Genomic DNA, 23638 nt, shown 5'->3' with positions numbered 1-23638 from the left:
TAAGCATTAAAAGTCATAATTGAAACCATTTATTGGAACACAATACCAACAATGTATTTATTTCATGTCCTTTAAAGTCCGATTCATTAACAGATACACCAAAAAGTTGTTTCCCTCGTCGTGCTTTTTGCATTTATTTATATCTTTCAGAATGAAATTCCGTTTTCTCCATTGTTTAACATTCATCTCTGGTACCGTGAATAAATAGTATGATAATTAAATCAAAACCAATGCACGTTGCACACGAACGAATATAGTACTCCAGCCCGTGCAAACTGGGAAATCTAACCCCAGCCCAAAACATTTTCTCCTTGGATTTAGACAATTCACATAGGTCATCCTTTTTTACTTTAAAATGGTGAATTTCTGCTAATGGTGCGAGTTTTTCATGCCTAAAAATAATAGGAAAAATCCAGGCGTAATTGCTTTCATATCTGAGTTAGAAAAGAAAAGAGTCAGGACATATCTCGTGGATGACAAAATGGCGAAAAAAGATTGAGAGGACTCTGCTGACAGCACTGGCTAAATTGCTTCACTGGGCTTTGAAAAGACCAGGAAAAAAAGATAAAAAAAAAGGAGATAAAAGTATCTTTTTTTCTAAGAGTCACGCTTGAGTCATCTGTGTGTTGCTAATAAATAAGAGAGCGAGGGAGGAAGTTTTGGCAGGTCTCCAAGGCGTGGAACAAGTGCGCCTCCCTCCCCCTTTTCTCCCCCTTCCTCAACCCTCCCCTTCGTATTCATACTTGGGGGGCTGGCGCACTTTTAAAAGCCCGAGCAAGCTCGCAACTTGCTCAGTGCACTCCCAAGCTTCAGCCGCAGAAGGGAACAAGACTTTTGAGGAGTTTGGATTTTTGCTATTGCGCACGCAAAAACGTTCAAACTTTTTGCGCACATTTCTTCTTGGAGCAGGTTGCGCCCAATTAAGGCTGCTTTTTGCTCCCCTTTGAATAAGATAGCAAAGGACTGCTCGGATCAAGACTTGAGCTTTTAAGACTGGATTATCTGATTGGGGCATTGTGCTTCATTAGAGCGCTCCACTTTTCCCCCCTCCCCTTCATCCTCGCCCCCCTCCTCAGTTCTTTTTGCGATGATGTGGTGGACTTTGTTGCTGACTTTGTGGTGGGGTCTCGGCGGGGTGTGCCGGGCTTCGTACGTTCCTTGCGAGGCGTGCGATGAGAAGGCCATGTCCATGTGTCCCCCCATCCCAAGCGGATGCCAACTGGTGAAGGAACCCGGCTGCGGATGCTGCCTGACGTGCGCTCTGAGCGAGGGCCAAGCGTGCGGCGTATACACCGGGACGTGCGCACAGGGGCTGCGATGCCTACCCCGCAGTGGTGAGGAGAAGCCCCTGCACGCCCTCCTGCACGGACGCGGAGCCTGCAGCAACCAGAAGGGATACAAGCCCCCGCACCCGCCCCCAGGTGAGACACCGATGACAGGGAACCAGGGAGCCGTGGTGCGGTCAACCCTCGTTTACCGCGGCAGCTGCGTTACAAGGGAAACAGTCAATTAGAAACCTTTACAGGGTTTCTACATCTTTGTCATGGCCAAATTTAAGCACTTTTTAAGGACTTTCAAAGCCAATTTTTCCAATTTCTTCCATTCTATTAATAGAAGGAATCCAGTGTGAATCATGTATTTTGCAGATCCACAAATATACACATGCAATTTTTCATCTTGCATGTGCATTTATCAAGACATTTATTTTTTAGATCTTGAGTAAATCGCAAACATGTCTGTGGATCTGAACAATAAATGTGCAAAAATGTTTCAGATAAATGTCTCCCATATAGGTGTCGGGTATAAATGACAGCAATATTACATTAATTTATATTACTCTTTTTTTTCAAATGTTATTTACTTACATTTTCAGTTGCAGGAAGTCATTTCCGTTACAATTTACCACTGGGGACCCTCATTTCTTTTATGGTCTATAATAAATATCCATAATTGATGCGTAATCCTTGCACTAATACACATTTCATAGTGGCCTCTTAGGCGCAACACGTAGGAGGCAAAGACACTTAATCGGACAATGCCATACAAACTAACACCAGCTGCCGTTAACCACAAGGGAAGAAGAAACGCAATGGCATGCAAACTACAAGAGAGCAATGTTGGCATCATTTTTAAGTAGACTTGTTGCGAACATGGAAACAGTTTCAAGCATTTAAATGCACTTCACCCCAAATTCAAGCACTTTTTAAACCCAATATTAAAATTAAAGCAATTTCAAGGAATTCAAACACCCATACAAACACTGCGGGGAACCGCAGTACGGTCAACCCTTGTTTACTGCAGGAGCTGTGTTCCAAGAGAAATCCGCCAAGTAGAAACCTTTAATGTACCATTTTAAATCCTCTTTTCTACACTAAAACCAAATAACAACACCCTTCTACCCTCAATGCTGCAAACAACTTAGATGGGAATGTACAATAATGACCAGGGATGATTCAGTTCTGATTTTTTTTTGTGTGTGATTTTCATTCACTATAAATTGTCTTTTATACTATTACTGTTCACTTATCGCATTATCTTAAAACGTGGTATTTTATCTTGTAAATGTTTTTGCACAAGCAGCATGGCACTTTTGTTATGCATTGTACTTGTTACAATGATTATAAATTATATTCTATTATATTTTACTTATTTAAATTTAGAATTTATTAGAGAAAATTGTAGAAAAGTAGGAATTGTTTTATATTGCTGCCCAACTTTCAAATGGTGCATTTGAGATTTTGAATAAGAATTTATATACAAAAAAAAGGAATCAGTATTATATAGTGCACAGGAAACGAGCAAGAACATGTACAGGGTCAAAGCAAAGACAACATAGCATACATGCCAAACCCTTTAATATTAAGAAGCAGTAGATCTGATCACACTCTATTTTAGACAAAAAAAAGTCAAGTCAAGTCATTTTTATTTGTATAGCCCTTAATCACAAAGAGTCTCAAAGGGCTTCACAGGTTATTACACAATTTTTTCAGACTATTATTACACCATCCCCTGATCTGGAACCAACATGAGGGCAAGGAAAAACTCAAAAACCTCAACATGAGGAAAATGAAGAAACCTTGAGAAGGGACCGCACATGTGGCATCCCCCTTTCAGGATTACCAGACAGCAAAGGATGCTGCAATCACAAATAATACAGAGAAATAAAACATGTATTTGTTTAAAAACCAGAAGCGTCTAACTTTTACCAAAATGGAAATCTAATGCAATTGTAGGAGCAGTGTATTCATGTAATTTTTTGAGAGGAGAAACATTAATTCTAAGCCCCAAAGCGGTAGTGTTGGCAGGTATGTACATGAGGAAATACCAGAGGACATTTGGGAGTAGAGTGGCACCAAAACAACATATTTTTATTAATAGCACTTTATTTACCGATACATTTATAGGCATTATATTTTCACCAATTTCGTTTGACAGGAAGGACAATTAAGCTTGAAGGGCCACAAGTGGCCTACGGACTATAGTTTGCCTACAGATGGTCTATTTACCAGAGTAAATGCTCTCAAGTCAAGTCAAATCAAGTCATGTTTATTTGCATAGCCCTTTATTACAAAAAGTCTCAAAGTGCTCCACAGACCACCAATACACCATCCCCTCATCTGAAACCTCAGCATGAGGAAAATGAAGAAACCTTGAGAAGGACAAAGACGAAAAACTGAAAAGAGGAGAAAAAGAAGAAAGCTGCAGAAAATCTACTTTCACCAAAAGCAGAGGGTCTCAAACTTAGGACCCACAAGCTGCAACTCGCACGGACCCAGTATTTTGGGTGTAAGTGGCTAAATTTAGCAGCTAGCCGGCGAAAATAATATTAAGGCAAGTAAAAGATTGCAACAGCAGTTGCAACAATAGAGGCAAGCCATAGCCTGCAGCCAAGTGCCTGGCATAAGTTACTAGAGAAGGAAACAGTGGGATGGACATGCAAAAAGCCTGTATCACAGAACTCAGATGAGGATGGCGAGTGACACAGGACAATCAAAAACATCAACAGCTGTGATCGAGCTATTATACAACCCACGTTGTGAGTCTGGCGACCTTTCCCAGCCTCTTCAGTGTCCCTCACGTTTATTGTGGTGACACGGGAAGCAGAAACAAAGCAACTCCCAGCTGGGAACGCTTCGGGCTGCCGTTTCAGAGCCGTATAGCCCCGGCGTCAGATTACGGCTAAATCGGTTGACAGCAAGCGAGGCACAAAAGGCAGGGAGGCCAGTTGGGCTTTAAATCACGGCCAGGCATTTTCTGCAGGCATTTATGAAGAGTCGCGGCGGCTCCGGCACTCCCGGAGGGTTAGCTGCTTGTCAGCGAGGAGATAAATAGTTGCTAACGTTTTGGGCCCCTCTGAGCACTCTAATAACACTCGAGAACCCAACAGTTGGGTTGATTTGACCCATATTTCTAAGGAAGACTAATCTAATTGAGTATAATTGAATCGTTTTTATTGTGATAGATAACAACGCAGTGAAACCTTTTATGCAATGAGATAAAACATGGCACTCCAGGCTAAAACATGTAGGAAATATTTCTAAGTGAAAACAATATAAAAGACTGTCAGGATAAACACCGTATTGATTTTTGTATAACGCACATAAATTTAACCTAAAGAACTCAAAGTTTGGTTTGACAAGATTTTCACACCATGTTACCGTGCAATGATTGATAAGTCGAAATATATAACTAAAATCGCTAAATCCTAACCACTCGATAATCAGCGCTATAGATGACATATGAACAGGGATCGGATTGTATTTTGTTATCACACTATTTTAAGTCAAAGTACCAGAGACTAATGTTGAAAACTTGTCCTGAAAGATACAATTAAAAAGAGCACGACGAGGGAAACAACTTTTGGTGTATCTGATGATGAATCAGATTTAGAAGGGCACTAAATAAATACATTCTATATCGAATGAGTTGTCTGTCCCTGTGTGCCCTGCGATTGGCTGGCAACCAGTTCAGGGTGTCGCCTGCCCACTGCCCGATGATTGCTGGGATGGGCTCCAGCCCCCCCGCGACCCTACTGAGGATAAGCGGTACGGCTAATGAGATGAGATGAGATGAGATATATTGCATTGTTATTATGTTCATAGTTTACATTGTCGAAAAATGATTGTAATCATGTACGGACACATGTATTCAATGTTTGTCACTAAGCTCCAAAAAAGTGAAACAAAATAAAATTTTAACTCATTCAGTACCAGACGTTTCTCTCAAATAGGAAGAGCCGGTGCTAGCCAATTTTTGCCATTTTTAGTCATTATTGCAGGCCTACAGAAACTTGAGTTCTGTAGCTATATAGATATAGGACAAGGAAACAATCATTGTCGACAAAAATGTATGTTTCTAGCTTTTACCATTGTATAGTAAACAAAAGTGGAACATTGCCAAGTTTATTGAAAACGTCTGTTTCCAAGAAAACTGAAAAATACAGATTTTTGTGGAAGGATGCATTTCAAGCACAACTTTCACTTTTTGTTTCATAAAACGATGGGGCGCGTTACACACGAGGCCCCGTTATACATAAATGAATACAGTAATTTTTGTACGAATATGCAGTATGTGCAATAAAAGATGTATATTTCACCGTACCCATTTTTTCTTGCAATTATCATCATTAAATCAACCTCATGCTATTTTTAACAAAATATTTAAATCATCCGATCATTCAACGAATCGTTTCAATAATCGGTGACTAGTGGACTATTAAAATATTCGTTAGTTGCAGCCCTAGTGCGTCGCTCTACATTTTCCATGCATCTCACTTAGAGCACCCAGACCGTGCCGGTGCAAGATTAGTGTGCAGCACAAGATTAGCGTGCAGCTGCAGATCCCTCACAGGTACTAAAGTTACGGAAAAAGGTCTTGGGGTTGAAGTTAGAGTGCGTGACCTGCCCGGCGAAAAAAAACATAGCGTGCCAAAGTGGTACATACATTTTGTCAGGGATATTGCAGATATCGAATTACGTTGTCAACGCGCTGACATACGAGCCGAGCTGAGCTGTCACTGCTTAGCGAACCGTCTCTTGCACTTGCACGACTCGTCAGAATGAGCTTCACTGAAAGTTTTGTACAGTACTACCCTGGGATACAACTTTAATCTGTTATAAGATCGGGATCGCAAATGCCATGTAGCGGGGAAAGAAACCTATGGCAATTATCTTCCAACCCTCAGTTGGCCAGGTAAAACAATAAATAAGTAAATTAAAAGTCATACTTAGGTTTAATATAGATGGAAATGATCATATAACAAGATAAATATAAAGGAAAAATTAAAATTGAGCTACCTTTAGCGTGACATAACAAGCTGGTCAAGTAGAATAGCAGGCGGATGCAGACAAGGTAGTAGATCTTGATGGTGGATTAAAAAAACAAATATTAAAACTTTCACTTGTAAGTAATATCATATCCTAAGAATATTCCCCTGCCAAAATGCTTCCTTATTTTTAAAAATAGTTGTGATCATTGATTGGTTACATCATGTATGTAATTAGTAGCAATTTGTTTGCCTTCACCGTACTTTCTGATAATTGCAGGCTTTGTTTCCATGGTTAAGTTTTTTGCTTCTCCTTTTAGCATCACTGCAAGGATCTTTTGCGTGCACAGTACAAAAAAATAATTCCGCACCGCCAACTCGCAAAGTCAATATGAAGCACACAAGATTCTGCACTAAAAGAAGACAAAAGCATTGTGGGAGGTAATTCAGCTAATAGAATATTTGCATTTTTATGATGCAAACCAATAGCAGACCAGCATATCGTATGACATTCACCAATACCACCAGGCGTCTTAAAGACATGACTTGTCACTAAGAAAAACTGGTAACGCCAGTATAAACCTGTCATATAAGTGAAACAAGATAAAGCATGTTCAGATAGATAATATGTACAAGGTGGTGCTTGTAAACAGGCTTCCAAGCAGGGCAGAAAACAGCCCATGACTTTCCATGCTGTGTTGATGACTCTTTGTAAGGCTCTACTGTCTGCAGCTTCCAACATACTACACCATGACGCCATATGCCAGTAGCTGTTGGCGGCAATGTCCTCCAGACTCGGCAGAGAGGAGTCTGTGATTTTATGGGTTGTGTTGATGACTCTCTATAAAGTTCTCCTGTCTGTTGCCATACACTTAGCATACCACACCATGATGCCGTTTACCCCTATGCTTTCTAATAAAAAGGGTGGCATTCTAACTGATCAAAAAATTATCCGACTAAATTAACAAGAACATCTGTCAAGATGTCACCGAGACTTAATCTAAAGAAAACGAAGACTAAGACAGTTAAGTATTAACAACGATCTGAAACAAAGACTTTGATAGTTCAACACCAAGTCCAGATAACCACCATACCTGACAAAAATATTCACATATTAAAAGAACAAACAGGATTGTATTTCAAGTCACAACCAGTATTTATCAAAATACCTTGTATCCCTAGAGTTTAGACCAAGACCAGATCAAACAGTCCTCCAAATTTAACTCTAAAAAACTTGTCTTGGACCAGAACACTTTGATCCATAAATGATTTGTCACTTTCGCCCAATGGGTCAAACCGAAGCCGGCCAAGAATTTGTGTTCCATTCCTGATAAGCGAAATGGCTCGTCACCTTTGCCGATACTAGTTTAACAGTATCTTTGTCGCCTTGTGTGCACTTGTCCAAGTCCCACGCATCCTCCAGCACCATGTCAGATATTTTTACTAGCTTCTTGTTAAACAGGAGACCAAAATACTGGATATGGTTTGCTATTATAATGAATCCTTGATACTGAATTGGAGCAGCATACTATAGAGCAGGGCTGGGCAAACATTTTGAGCGGCGGGATGCATTCTGTGTGATCGTTATGATTTTGAAAGGACATAGTGTAATAGTTGACCACTAGATGTTTTGGCAGGCCGGATTCAAACGTTTAATGGGCCGTCTGCGCATGCATGCTATAGAGTGTATCAAAGCTCTCGCTACGATAGTCCTTCATCCTTAACAAACAGCCCCTCTACCCTCAAATCTTTAGGGCTTATCTTAAATAAGACAGAATTCACAAAAAGATGCTCTCTTTGGGTTAGTTACACCACAAGTAGGTTATTGTGAGGACTTTGCCAAGCCTCGACAACCTTGCTTGTGCACGAACCTGGTTATATTTATCTGAGAAGGAAACAGGCCGAGGCGCAAAAAGTCCAGACGCTCTGAACCGGACAGATATGCCGTCTGCAGGCCTACCGCCAACTCTGGTCCAAATAAGATTTGGCTATTTTTGGGGGGCCTGCAGTGAGAAAACAGGTTGGAAGGGTGCGATTGGACAAGGTAGTCCCCTCCAGTGGCAAAATACATACTGAAGAACAGCAACAAGGACATCAACCACAACCAGAGTGCCCAAAAGAAGCACACGCAAGCATGGGGAGAACATGCAAACTCCACACAGGAGGTTCGATCACATGACCTCACAACTGTGCCGCACAAGCGCTAACCACTGCTGGGACTAACACGTTACAAATGAACGCAATCCTGGAACGCAATTACTTTTCTTGGTGGCAAGTACTGTAAAGCATTAAAAAATTAGTATAATCATATTTTACTGTTATTATCACATGGAAGTTACTGTGTTACTTATTTAATGGTGATATTAAACTATATTGTTCTTTGATTGATTATTTTACATGCAACCCTCGATCCGCCAGAAAAAATACACGAGGGCATGTTAGAGCAGCACGGTGGCGCAGTGGTTAGGGCGTGTGCGGCACAGTTCTGAGGTCATGAGATCAAACCTCCTGTGTGGAGTTTGCATGTTCTCCTCGTGCTTGCGTGGGTTTCCTCCGGGCACTCCGGTTCCCTCCCACATTCCAAAAACATGCATTTCAGGTGAATTGGCCGGTCTAAATTGTCCCTAGGTGTGAATGAGCGAGCGAATTGTCTGTCCCTGTGTGCCCTGCGACTGGCTGGCAACAGGTTCAGGGTGTCCCCTGCCCACTGTCCGAAGATTGCTGGGATGGGCTCCAGCACCCCCGCTACCCTACTGAGGATAAGCGGTGCAGATACTGGATGGATGGATAGATGGAGGGCATGTTAATAGTCACCTAAAAAGTACAACTGAATTCAGTGATGGTGTCGCCATTTTAGGCGCAGAGTACAAGGACGCAGAAATTCTCCTCTCACAGATAATTTTCTTACCATATATCTGCACCCAAGCCAGGTTTACAACTATAAACAAGGGGGCGTGGTTTAAACTGGATCAACAGACCCAAAAAACTCAATGGGACAAATGTAACCAATTATTGTACTGTAATCAATGACTGATTTTGCCAGTAGCGGCAAAAAAAACGTACTGGAGAAAGGATACGGGTCGGAGTGAGGGGACAGGGGGACTTTGGGGTTTGGGGTGGGGAAGGCCATTACCGGAATGAGGTCTTTGGCTACTGCACAGCTATCTCTGTGAAATGAATCTGGCAACTCATGACTTGGCTGGCTTTGTGTTTGGATGTGTCCTTGTGTCTCTCCCTCCTAGACTACAGAGCTACGACTTGCTAAATATAAACAAACATTCTATGTGTCCAACTTCCACTGCTGTTTTGCACCTAGAGGCTGTCCCCAAAAAGTGTAGACACATTTTAGCAGCTAGTAACTCCATTATTTATTCTTTATTATAGAATTCAAGCGAGGTATGGCAGCCAGACTTGATTTTGAGGAAAGGAATTGTATTATAAAATGCTACTGGAAGTATAAAAATGTAGAAGTGCAAAAAAATTGTAGGAGGGATTTTAACACAGAAGCACCAATCAGAGTAAGCATCACTCGGATTAAAAATATGTTTGAAGACCTCATACATCAAAAATGCCCACAAAATAAGAAAGACTCCTGGGAATGTTTCTACGAAGTTCAAGAAAGTATTTGCAGAAAGCTAGTTGTGAGATGGGCATTTCCAAATTATCTATCAATTGCTCATAAAACGTCATTGGAGAAGTTACATTCCAAGGTTGGTCCATGCACTTATTGCCTACCCAAAAGACTTTTTTTCAAATTCTTTGAAATATTTCCAGTAATATTTCTTTCATTGCAGGGATATCCGACGTGTACAGTTTCATCAACTTCAAACTTATTTGAGTGATAGTAACTTCTGGTGGTGCTTCTTTTTAAACTCCCTTTAAAATTGTCTTTGCACTTCTACTGTGTTTTGTACTTCCAGTTGCTTTTTAGAATATATTTGCTTTCTTCAAAGTCAAGTCTGGTTGCCATCACTCGGTCAATGGGTTCAGTCTTAAAGGGAAGAATAAATAATTGAGCAGTTGCTCAAACATGTATACATTTTTCAGAAGACCCTGTATATCTAGTGGATGGTTCCTTGAGCTATATGAAAAGTAAAATCTAGTACACGAGTGGGCAAACCTTTGGGGTGGCGGGCAGCATTGGGTTAAGGGGTTGGTCCTGGGGACCTATCTATTTGTTTTTCCATTTATGAATAAATATACATGCAGAAAACTTACAAGTTATATTATAAACATGGAAAAATCACAACACTGTTACGATCTGGCACGCCGCGTGTCCCTGGAGGGTACCAACCGGGTATGGAGCAAGAAAAACCTGAGCCTATGACCCTATATAATGACTGTTTGACAGTACAAGGCGTCGGGTCATTATTACCATTGCCATCCTGTTTTTCAACTAATGGTGGTTGTCATTTCCACCCTGTTTGCCACCACCGTGTAAGAATTGTTTTTATTTCTAGCTCAAACATCCATCCATCCATCCATTATCTGCACTGCTTATCCTCAGTAGGGCCGCGGGGGTGCCGGAGCCCATCCCAGCTATCTCCGGGCAGTGGGTAGGGGACACACTGAATTGGTTGCCAGCCAGTCGCAGAGCCTAGTTCAAACAGTTGTGTTCTATTTGACTATTTATTTGTTTGTTTGTTCTTTCCATCTGCTTTCCTTCACTTGGGTCCACCCTGTAAAACCTTACTACAGCAGTAATACTAAAAAACTGAATATCAAGTTTGGTGCTTAAAATAGGGACATCATGTTACTTTGATTTAATTGTGAGTGTTTCAAAACCAATTTAATGAGACTATCCTATCAAAAACAAATAGAAAATAACTATAACACATAGTCATCTGCCTGTATGATTATTCATAAACAAGAAAAAATGGGATCGCCACTCATAGTTTACACAACCCCGACTTAAAGGGTCCATGCAACACTCCACTTATTGAAACATGAATATTTTGTTTGTTTGTTTGTTTGTACATGATTCAATTGTTTGTTTGTTTGTACATGATTCAAATTGAATCTTTTCTTCCGGCGCCGTCACGAATGGCAGCCACTCCAGCAGCTCCCGTGTTATTTTCGATTGTTCTCGATTGTTCTCAGCTCAGGGATGCTGCTGGAAATGTGAATTTCCCTTCGGGGATGAACAAAGTATCTATCTATCTATCTAAACTCAGCCAAGGACTGGACAGAGGCCAAGTCAAGCAAGTCATGTGCTTCTCCTACCAATTACACAAAGCCATGCTGCCTGATGTCCTCCAATTCGTTACGACAGTTAAAGTAATCTGTGGCATATTGTATGTTTAAATAAAATGCTTAATAATAAGCCACGTTCTTGCGCATCAATCGTCCAAACTACCTTTGGGGGTTTACGTTTTAAGGAAAGCCCAAAATGTAAAAGAAATAATGATAATAATTTGGAAGAATAAGAAAACAATGTATTGACTATGTTTACATGCAAGGGATAGTCTGACTGGTATCATAATTCCAATTTCTGGAGCAATCGGAATCATTCACATAAAAAGGGGGTATACATGGTGTTTGTGAGTATTCCAAAACATGGACTTGCGCTACATATACATGGACACAACTGTGGCATTTTCGCTGTGGAGGCAGAAAATAAAAGATAAATATCCTAGAGATACACATTAGGCATTTTAGCGAATAAACCGGCGTTTGTTTTTTTCGTACTACAAGTCCTACAATGCTTTGGGGCATAAAAATATCCCGGATGAGGGGGAAAAGCAATCAGATAACTCAAATGTTAACACACACAAGTCATCCTATAATGAAAGGAGTAACCCTACCATTGCAATCCGAATAATCGCAGTTACAGTAAAACCTTCATCGGATTGTTGTGCGAGTTTAAATGACTGTACCTAACTGGAATACTGGTAATAGATTGTTTCCGGTTATATAATCAGATTACTCTAAGGTGTATACATGCACAAGTAATCAGAAAATTAAATGACTAACCCAGGGATTGCAGTGGCACAACTCGTTCAATGCAGGTTCACATAACCCATTGACAGCAATCTATGATTTTAATCCGTGAGGAAAATACGCTAGAAGAACTGAGTCTCAGGGCCAGTGTCCGATAACATACATGTTGGATTAATTTTGAAGGCTGTGACAATGATTACAAGATAAAAAAAAACGGGCTTTATTTTGTGTATTGTAAAATGATTTCTCATCTTGATTAGAATTCTTGTTGATAAGTCAATTGAATGTTCTGAAGTCTGCTTTTGGCTTGGCAGGAAGTGAGTTTTTGTACAGTATTGTGCAAAGAAATGTTTACCGCAATCAAAACGTTTCCTGCTTTGTTTTCTGTACGCCAGGAGAACAATCAAATGCTTAGAGCACAAAATAAACAGAGGATGCGAGTTTGTTCCGCTGAGAAAAACATCTTTGTGGAACACAAACGTTTCAAGTAAATGGTCCATGTTTGTATTTTGTAGGAGATTATCAAATAAATACCAATTGCCCTTTTGCTGCACCGTACCAATTTCGGTCTGAGGTCTCATCCCGCATCTAAATTTGGCTTCCTAATGAGCCCCACTGACGGACAAAACCTGTTCTTGGTTTAGCCGTTACCACAGAGCAATTACTGGGTGCAACCAGGCAATGTGATATCATCAGATAGTGCAGGGACACCGCACCACGTGTTGGAAGTTTTTCTTTTGGAAATGTTTTTTTTTTTTACAAGGGACTTCTGCAAGAAAGAAATGCTCAGAAACGACAGGACGTAGAGTTTTGCTAGTTTGCAAATTTTTGATACAAACACAGGGACAAGCAAGACTTGTCGACAAGACCAATACGTTGGAGATTTCCACCTAAACACGACCAAGACTAGTGCCTGACTGACACCACTGTATGTGACAAAAAATACTATTATATTATATTCCACTGGACATTTTTTTGCAAACACAGTCACCTTGAGCATTGTCCAAATGATTTAATTGGCTCAACTTAAGATAGTTTGCGCTGTAGTGTTAGCATTTAAATATTAGCCAAAGCCCGCCTAGCAGTTAACAAAAACTTTGGAAACAAACTGAATGTCACACACAAAGTATGTGTTTACAAATTAAAACTGCTAAACTGTAGATGGTTAGGTCTGTAGTATGGCACGTGAACATTAGCCAATGTCTGGCTAGTGGCTAACAAAACTATCAGGGACCAACGGACTGAATGTCACATACAAAGAATGTGTTGATGGATTAAAACAGCTCAAACGTAGTAAATTATCTTTAGTGTTAGCATGTACAGTAAAGTTCGGCTAGCGGAAAACAAAAACTTCAGGGACGAATTAAAAGTGACACGCAGAGTATGTGGTAAAGAAATCAAAACGGCTCAACTGTAGAAAGTCATCATTATGACTTTAACTAAAGTCTGTCTAGCAGATAACAAAAACTTCAGGAAAAGCCAAATTGAAACTCATGCGCAAAGTATGTGTTTCCGATTTAAAATGGCTCAACTATAGTAAGTTAGCTCTGTAGTGTTAACATGTACACATCAGCCAAAAGCTGGCTAGCAGCGGAGAAAAAATCCTGGGAGGAACGAAATGACTCACAAACAAGACACATGTTTACGAATTGAAACAGCTTAACGGTAATAAGTTATCTCTGTTGTGTTAGTTTGTAAACATTAGCCCACTTCCAGCTGATGTGGTACAAAAACCTCAGGAACGAAAAGACTTAATGTCACACCCAAAATAAGTGTTTACAAACAAAAACGCTCAACTGTAGTAACTTAGTTCTGTAGTGTTAGCATTTAAACATTAGTTGAAGTTCAGCAAGCAGCTAACAAAAACGTGGAATGAGAAGGACACACTTTTGAGGAAATTTGGCAAAGTTCCCGTTTTGACCACCGCCTCTTTCTCATGTGCAAAATGTCAAACAAGTTCAAATCGTTTTGCACCAACTCAACCCCAAATTAAATCCAACTTTATACGGCTCACCACACTTTAAACGTGACGGAATCACAGCACTGTTCTTTGGGTGCTCTTTTGTCCACGTTTTATTTTTCCTTTTGACTATTTTTGTCATCTTTGACTATTTTTGCTATCAATCGTTCTATCTATCTATCCTGGTCATATCCTTCGAGAGGAGTGCCCGACAGCAAGACAAACACAAACACAAAAACAAAGAAAAGGAAAAAGTAGCAAAAAACACCAAAAATTGACAATGGCAAAACAAAATGCCCAAACACCCTAACAAGTTAAGCACCTCGGCACCCAAGTTTCGTCCCTGCAGATGAAACGGGACACAAGAAAGCGGCCATGTCACTCAGAAACATTTGCAGTGTGGAAAATTCGGTGCATCCCTACAAACAATAATTTGTTCCCGCACGTTTTCAGAGACAATTTGGCATTAAAACTGGTCACATGACATTACATTTCTGGTTGTCCCCTTTTAGAGTCTCGTGAACACGACGACACAGCCGCGGCAGATATTCCGGAAGAGATCCAGCCGGCTAAGGTTCCTATCCTGACCAAAGATATCGTCAACAGTAAAAAGGTGCACGCCATGCGCAAGGAACTCAAGAGGAAGCTCGGCAAGCAGCGCTCCATGGGCTCCCCCATGGACTACTCACCTCTAGCTGTTGACAAACATGAGCCCGAATTTGTGAGTAGACAAAAGATTCCACAATGCGGTTTGAAGTCCTAAATGTCCGCCTTGTTGTCTTCGAAAAGGGGCCGTGCCGCAGAAAACTGGACGGCATCATTCAGGGAATGAAAGACACTTCTCGCGTCATGGCGCTCTCTTTGTACCTCCCCAACTGTGACAGAAAAGGATTCTTCAAACGTAAACAGGTCAGTTTTGCTCTTTTGCTAAGGTCAGCGCTGTATTAAAATTCTTTCAAAACTCATCCGTTGTGGTGGAAAAACAGAGAAAGGTCCTACCAACCAATCTACATACTCGACGTACAGTAGACGCCAGGATACGACATGAATCGGTTCTGAGATGTATGTCAATGAAAAACGACATTTCATTTACTTTTGTTGTGACGTAAGCGGTTGAGTGGGGTAGCCGGTAAAAGCCGGCGGATTAAAATTAAAACTGATTTTAAATCTTTCACTTTGCGAGGATTATCATGCCCTTAGAATATTTCCCTGCTCGAATTGCCTTCTATTTTTTTTAATTATTGATTAGTTACATATATATTACGTGACGAAGGTATTGAGGGTAACTTCTTCATATTTCCAGATGATCTTAAGTTTCATTCCCATGGTGGTCATCGTTTTGCTTCTCCCTGTCGCATCACTCCAAGGACACATAAAAATGTTCTTGCTTTAATAATTATAATCATAACCCTGATCATGGATTTGCTATGGTCATGCATCTTCGGGAGGGTAGCTATGCGTGTGCCTTTTTTTTTTTTTTTAATCATCGCAAGCGTTGTTTCCATTTTTTTCTTTTAGCATCACAGCAAGGTTTGAGAACCATAGCTAAAGAAATTCAAGCACGTTGAATGATATTCTACAATATTCTACATTCAAATATCTATCCATCTATCCATCCATCTATCCATCCGTCTATCTTTCTGTCTATCTATCTATCTATCTATCTATCTATCTATCTATCTATCTATCTATCTATCTATCTATCTATCTATCTATCTATCTATCTATCTATCTATCTATCTATCTATCTATCTATCTATCTATCTATCTATCTATCTATCTATCTATCTATCTATCTATCTATCTATCTATCTATCTATCTATCTATCTATCTATCTATCTATCGAGAGAGAGAGAGAGAGAGACAGAGAGAGAGAGACAGAGAGAGAGAAAGATGTCTTGAACAAATGAATTCCTGTATTCTGGCTCAAAGGACTAAGTAATGGTTGTAAAATTTAGATGAGTGGAAAAAAAATCTTTCTTCATGCAGTATAGTATTAAAGAGGCATAATAAGGGGGAGAAATTACATCTTGACTTGACTTGGTACAGCGAAAAGGTCGTAAGGTGCGAATGCTGTATTCCCAGGGATCTATTGTACACATGTACCCACAATTTGATGGTTAAATGTTAAAAACACCGTTCTAGCTCCTGAACTTTTCTGTTCAAGAACCCAAACTTTTCTAAATGACGTGTTACATTTATGTCTCCCCAGTGCAAGCCATCCCGCGGTCGCAAACGAGGCATTTGCTGGTGCGTGGACAAGTATGGCGTACAACTCCCCGGGACGGACTACAGCGGTGGAGACATCCAGTGCAAAGATCTAGAAAGCATTATCAACAACAACGAGTAAAAGACAGTAATACAGGGACTGCTTCAAGACGCCACCACCTGAATCGTCCCCACGTCCCCGGACTGAGGTCCATCAACGCCCCCATCCCAAATCATAGCTCCCATTTCATCTCTGAAGGGCCACAAACTCCCCCTCCTGTTAGGTTTGATTCTAAGGACTGGTAGAAATGTTCATGGGTAGCTATGACCCGGGTACAAAAAACACAGAGAGCGACCTCGATTTCTAATTAAATATACGAGACATGAAACGTGACAATTACAAAGCAGATATTAAACATGGGTCAATTTGACCCGAGACATCGCAAAAGGGTTGAGATTTGTTCAAAATGTAAAGAAATGTGTATAGTTCTTGTCTTATAGCTGACCGAGCACTTGTCTCCAAATGAGGGGACCCGAAGACCCGAAATAGACACGACTAGCACGATAGTGGAAGGGGACAGGACACCGGGACATCGACCAGACACTTTGACAAATTCGCAAAGACAGAGACCTCAAAACCTGTCTGGAGAGGTGGTTTGAATTTAAAAGGAATGAAACAAAACATTTGCCTAGAAAGTGGAAGGGTCAATTTGATTCCGGGATCAGGATTCAAATTTGATTGGATAATCGAGAGGCTACCCACCCAAGATCCAGAGTTTGGTTATATTTTGTGCAAAATCTGGTCTCCTGAATTTTAGACATGATTTAGTCCAAAAATAGGCATCTAAAATTTGGTAATAGACAAAATTTAGTCAAATAATACTCATTGTTGTTTTTATTTCATCCAATGTGTTCTAATTTTTTTTCTTAATAGGACACATTTTAATTATTATTTTACAGAACCCAGGTGTCTTTCAGACATCTTTCCAACCAGTTTTGGACAGTTGGGATCACTCGTCCCCCCAGCACTGAAAGTCTTAGGACGTTGGATTTGGAGCTAAATGTGGTATGGTTTTTCGGTCTTGGGACTCATAGCAAAAACTAGAAAGTTTGCTACACAAGATTTTATCATCGTCAATCTGGTCTGGTTTTAGACCAAATTTAGTCTAAAACGTCCAAAATTTGGTAGTGGAGCAAATTCAGTCCAAAAAAAAAAATACTCATTGTTGAGTATAATATTATGTACAATAAGGTCCCAACTTAGTCCTCAATAAGACCTCTTTTGCTCTTATTCTTTTCAACCACATTAAGACTTTTGGACAAAAGAGTTTTGGGCTAAACCTGCTGTGGTCCATTTTAGACATGATTTAGTCCAAAAATTGACATCTAAAAATTGGTAGTGAACCAAATCTAATTCAAAGAAACTCCCTGTGTTTGCCTGGTCTCAATTCAGTCAACTTTTACTTTCAATCAAATAAAGGTGTCTTTTGGGCGTTGGATTTTTGAGGTAGATCTGGTCTGCTCTGTTGGTCCAAAAAATGACATCTAAAATTTGGCAGTTTACCAAATTTAGTCTAAAAATACTTGTTGTTTTTGCTTTTACCTGGTCCAAATTTAGTCCTCAATAAGACGTCTTTTCAACGTTTTGCTAGGTGGGTATAATGTGAGTTTTTTTTTGTCGTTTTACATATGCTTTTCGGTCCTGCAGAGGCGCCACTCCCTGCTAAATTATATCTACTCAATCAATTCGATTTAAAAACAAAAAGATTTCAGTTTCAGTTCGAATGAGATATTAACAATGCCGATGGTGAACATGAGGTGCTTTGATCATGTAGCTAGTTAGCTTTGCCAACTGTGCCTATTTTCAACGGAGCTGCCAAGCAGAGGCGCCGACCTAGCCCGTTTTAAAAAGTTATATTTCGCATGAGGCGGGAGTGGCGCTTGTTCACGATGGTGTTGCGTCTGTGAGGCATAGTTTTATTTTGTGCTTTTTCATTTGCCTTCAGTGAAAAATATTTTTGGGCTAGCCGTGTTTTAACCCCCACCTCCACCCAACCCCACTTTAGTGTAATTTTGTGGAAATACCAACGTGATGTCAACGTTTTTGTATGGCAAGAACAAGTTATACATGCAAAAAGTATTTGTGAGCTCAAAATAGTAAAGTTTTCGAAATGAGTAAAGTAAGCACCCAGGATACGACATTAAAAGAGTTGGATTCTTTATTCGCATTCTTATTTTCAATCGCTGACATTGTCAGCAAAGGTAACGAGTGTGCCCTCTTTGTATTTTTTTACGCCATGCTTTAATTCTGTGGTTATCGGGTTTTTGCTACTCCCTTTGGCATCATTGCAATTATTGAGACCCTAAGCTAAAAATTAAACTTTAATACACAAGATAATATATTGAAACAAGAGAAAAATGGAGTAATCTAGAAGGGACTTTAGCTAATAGCATACGGGCAACTTCTTGAAGAAAAATATTCGCAGATCAGCATCTTTATAACATCGACCAATAGAAGACAGGCATCTTAGAGATGTAATTTGTCATACACCAACACGGCAAAGTTTGAATTTTGTTTTGGGGAAAGCAAAATGATTTGTTGTTGATGTTGTCTACTGGGGAAAATCCAGTATCGAGGGCCAAGAAAAAATTGTATTCCACACTGCAACGTGAAAATAACATAAGAGAGGGATAACACGTTGTCGTCAACTGGTTAGGAAAATGCCGTAACAAGGGGCCAATAAAACATCGTGATTCACATTTTACTGTGAAAATATTGCAAGATGATCGCAATGTTGATGATGTAAAATGGCTGGAAAATGTCATAACGAGTGGTTGTTAAGACATTGTAGTCCACTTCAAAACGTGGACATTTTGCAAAGTGGGGACCCCACATTGTCAATGTCATTTGGTGGGAAAAACCCTGTGACAAGGGGCCGATAGAACAAAATATCGTAAAGTGGTGACACCGTGTTGTTGATGTCAAATGGTTGGGAATATGCCGTAACGAAAGGCCGAAAAAACATCGTATTACGCATGGTAACATGAAAACATTGTACGCTAGGGACGCCATAACCCGGGGGGTTACTGTATGTTTGAAGATAGGCCTGAAAAAGGTTTGTTTGTTGTCAAAAACGGTGACTCCACGTTGGTAACTTCTTTGAAAGTGAGTTGGAGTTTTTTTTTTCTTTTGGGAAAGCAGCATGCAAACACAATTGGCGTAATTTTGAAAAGTCTTTCTCCGCTGTCTTTGATTTCAACCCTTCCCTCCCCAGTGCCTTCCTATACGGAAATACGTTTAAACGGTGAAATGGACAACACGCTGTTGACCTTGACTTTCAGACAAAGAAAAACACTTGACACGAGGTCAAGTCGGACGTTCAGTTCCACGTTTTTGATGTGTGACAAGTGATAAGCTAAGCTACATGTGAGCTTGTTTTGTTTTTGCTGTTGTTGGTGTTGTTTTGAATGCCAATGTTTGTTATCGCTTTAGTGGGGAACCGTCGGAGGAGCATCACTTCCTTCTCCACTAACAAATCAAACTGCAACAGTGACTACGTTTAAATGCAGGCAATAATCCGACCGGAAAGGAAATGTACTATAGTCCTTGAGCAATCCAATGTAATCGTTTACGTGCTAGGAGACAAATGAATAACCCAGTATATGATTTGGGGTGCAAGAGTTAGTTTAAAACATTTTTCAATGCATCTTTTGGGGGCCAATTTTAAAAAAGTAAACACCACACCAGTTATTTTTGGACAAAATTTGGTCTACATGAGCTGGGCTTAACACAATCCAATTCTCAATGTCAATGTTGACGGTAAATCATGTCTAAAACTGACCAGATGTAGGCCAAGATTTAAAGTATAAAATAAGTTTTTATTTTGTTGAAAATTAAAATTGACAAAACGTCTTTTTCAAGACGTCGAATAAACTTCTTTTAGGGGGCTGCATTTGAAAAATGGAAATGGAAACGGCCAACGCCTATTTTTTGACTAAATTCTGTGCATGTTGGAAGGGCTTAGCCCAACTAATTCTAGATGTACATTTTGGGACTAAATAAATCAGACCAGATTTTACCAAAAGGATAGATTTACAAATACCCCGGATGAGGTATGGATAACAGTTGAATTGCTTGAAAGCGTATATGTGAATTAAATATCTAAAAATAAAAGGATAAACTCAACCATTGCACCCAAAATACTCACAGTCGGACTAATACTTTTTTGCATTTTCACATAATCGGTACACTGCCAGTATTAACTTTTCAATCAGATTACTCGAATGCATGCATGAGTAATCGGAAAATGAAAGGACCAATCCAACCTTTGCGATCAAAGAACTCAGTCCAACACCTTCATCGGATTATTGTGCACATTTACATAATAGGAATACAAAGAATGTTCGGATTACTGCCTGCATATGACGGACCCAGTGACTGCATATTCGTGCAGGAAAAATTCAGGTTAATATATAATGGCCTATCTATCCCCATTTTGTTTTTTTGCTCATTTAAACAGCCTTTTATATTTTGTGTTTTGACGATTGCATGTAAAAGTCGTCGTAGCAAAAATGCTACCACTTGTGAATACTGTATGTAAAATGTTGTGGCACTGCCCGGATCCCAGCACCCGATACCGATCGTATCTCACACTTATTTCAAGCAACCACTATTAACACAGCTCTGTGGTGCTACAAAGAAGTCGGCGGAACGAAAACGAGACATTTTTTGTTGAGAGGACCTCCGCCACAAACGTTCTTGCCGGCTTGCACAGACACAAGAATAATGCTGGAGTGGTTGTGGGGCTTATATTTGTGGGGGTGGGGGTGATGTGGGTTTGGAGCTTTGTGGGGAGCTATCACCTTGTACAGTGGGCATTTTTGGGGGCCTCGCCACTCAGCCTTTCAGACAGCATATCATTAGCTTCACGTTAGCAAGGCAGTATGACGGGAGGCGAGGAAATCGAAAGAAGCAACAATCCTGCATTGACATCAGTAACGGTTGAAGTTTGGAGAAATGGTCACAAGTTTCTCCGGCGTTCCTTGGCCTCCCGATTTGGTTTTGTAACTCACATTTCATACTTGGGTAGTACAGTAACTTTTTCATAATATGTTTAACACAGTACGATCGGTTCTCATCGATTCAGTGGACGAAAGGTTGGAATTGAAAAGTTTGAATAAATACGAATAAGTCCAGTTATTCAAGCAAATTATCACTGTGTAATATTTATAAACTTGTAATTTATATGTACTATTGTAACCTTTGTCCTTTTTTTTGTAATGGCAAAGCATTTATTTAAATAAAGTTATGTATTCCAGTACAGAGTCACAATGTTTTTCACTCTCACACCGCATCCTCAAATGCCACAAAGTTTTTACTCTACCCTTAAACATCAATGGAATGCACTGGACCCATATCTAATAAATACAGTACATAAAATCCAGTATTGTTTCGCTGACAGGCAAAGTCTTTACGAAGTACACCAGATTCTTAACTGTAGAAAAAGAAAGTCATTGTGGGAGGCAGTTTAGCCAATAGCATATCCGTATTTTTATGATGCCATAACACAAACTAATAGTGTACCAGCATTTTATAAGACGTCGACCCCAAGCGTAACTCATCAAACGCGCCAACACCGCAAAGTTTTAATTAAGCAAAGGAGATAATTTGTTGTTGACGTCATATAGTGATGTTGGCAAGCTGTTTGGATTTATTTTCATTTTGTTTCTGTTGCATTTTATGTTAGTTTTGCCAGCCATCAAAGAGATTAAAGCCAGGAGAGAAAGCTTACCACGTGTTGTGAGTGTAGCCGTTTCCTACGAATTGTAGCTACAGGTCATCCATTTCATTGGCATTGGTAACTAGCCACTGTAAAGAGAGGCTGAAAAATCATCTCATTCTACACCGTAAAGTGAAAGGGTGGTAAGGTGGGGACACCGTATCGCTGGGATCTTCTGTATCTAGTTCAACAAACACAACTAACTCTACCTAAAGCAAAAAACATTTGGGGGTCGGACAAAATGTTTTAGTACTCTAGTAAAGTTGGATCAACCCACTAAACAAACCAAAGTGTAATCATGGCATAAAAAAGACAAGTCAAATAACAACAAATGACACACAAACAGGGCCCGGTAATTTTGCGAGTTGTCCTCTAACCTTAAGTTTTGGGATGATTTTATAACACAATTACATTTAATTTAAAAAAATAAACTGAAAGCCACTAGTAGGAGTTTTGAAACTTCAAAATTGAGGTCAACTTAAAAGGATAAAATCAGAGTGGTTGTGTTAAAGACCCGAGTAAGACAATAAACGCTATACAAATAAACATGACTAGACTTGACATTTGCAAAAATAAAAAATAAAAAGAAAAATAAATTAAAAAAAACTAAAAATCTAAATAGCCCAACTCCAAAAATAAATTACCGTTAAAATGGATGACAATCTCAGTTTGAAAGAGTGCTAATAAGCAGCCCGAGATTGTCTTCAAATGCACAATTTAGGATCGATTCATCCCTGCAGTAAGCGCTGTGTAATCTCCTCGGCTGGAGCTGATAAACCTCTTAGACTTGAGTCTGAGACATCGGGGCTTGCCCGTGAGGATATCATGCAGGACGTGACTCGCCCGGGGCACCGATTCACCCGTTTGCTGCACTGTATAGTCAAGAAAAAATTGCATGGCAACCAGGAAGTTATTAAACTTCAAGGGGTCTGCAATCAAACCATGCAGACCTGTAGCCTGGAGGACTCTCGTGGCACAACTGTTAAACCAAAGACACTGTGATGATGAATTGTTGTGTCCTGATTTAGGAGCATCTCTTGTTCTTCTAGATCTAATTCTGTTCCACTTTGAATTTTTTTTTTAAAAAGTCACATTTTAGTCAAACTAAACAAAAACAATGACATGCCTTACTACTCACTCAGCAAACTAAATCATCAAAATCACACATAACATACAAAAAAAGACAGGAAAACCTTACAGTCATCAACACAGCCCAGAAAATCATGGATAAAGAGGAGGGGGAGACGGTGAGGGCTGATTAAAATTGAATCCAATTTTAAGCCTGGATGCAAGTATTAGCATCCCTTTAGAAGATTTCCTTCCAATAATTGCCTCCCTATTTTCTATTGGTTACGGCCAATTACCATAGTTTGTGTGCCTTCTTCAAATTTCTTTATCATCAGAAGCATTTTTTTAATGATTATCAGGTTTTAGCTTCTCCATTTAGCATCTCTGCAAGCCTTGAGACCCCAAAAATACAATAT

The 23638-nt window shown here is 39.9% G+C and overlaps 1 protein-coding gene across 1 annotated transcript; it reads left to right on the top strand.

Moving 5' to 3' along the window:
* The first annotated feature begins 784 nt into the window (after positions 1–784).
* igfbp5b (insulin-like growth factor binding protein 5b) lies at positions 785–21695 on the top strand. Its single transcript, XM_088352370.1, has 4 exons — positions 785–1421; positions 14678–14886; positions 14955–15074; positions 16379–21695. Exons 1-4 carry the CDS (start codon positions 1088–1090, stop codon positions 16514–16516), a joined length of 801 nt encoding a protein of 266 aa, XP_088208496.1. The 5' UTR covers positions 785–1087; the 3' UTR covers positions 16517–21695.
* The last annotated feature ends 1943 nt before the right edge of the window (positions 21696–23638 follow it).

Source organism: Urocampus carinirostris, chromosome 14, assembly GCF_059441175.1.
Source record: "Urocampus carinirostris isolate Australia breed hairy pipefish chromosome 14, RoL_Ucar_1.0, whole genome shotgun sequence".
Lineage (NCBI taxonomy): Eukaryota > Metazoa > Chordata > Actinopteri > Syngnathiformes > Syngnathidae > Urocampus > Urocampus carinirostris.
Note: the sequence above shows the minus strand (reverse complement) of the source record. Positions and strands in the feature narration are given on the sequence as shown.

What these genes read in the sequence shown, in the direction of transcription:
- igfbp5b (XM_088352370.1), top strand. Translation starts at nt 1,088, where the DNA reads ATGATGTGGTGGACTTTGTTGCTGACTTTGTGGTGGGGTCTCGGCGGG. An exon ending in GCCCCCGCACCCGCCCCCAG is followed by an intron (nt 1,422 to 14,677) that starts GTGAGACACCGA and finishes GTCCCCTTTTAG; the next exon opens with AGTCTCGTGAACACGACGAC. An exon ending in GATTCTTCAAACGTAAACAG is followed by an intron (nt 15,075 to 16,378) that starts GTCAGTTTTGCT and finishes ATGTCTCCCCAG; the next exon opens with TGCAAGCCATCCCGCGGTCG.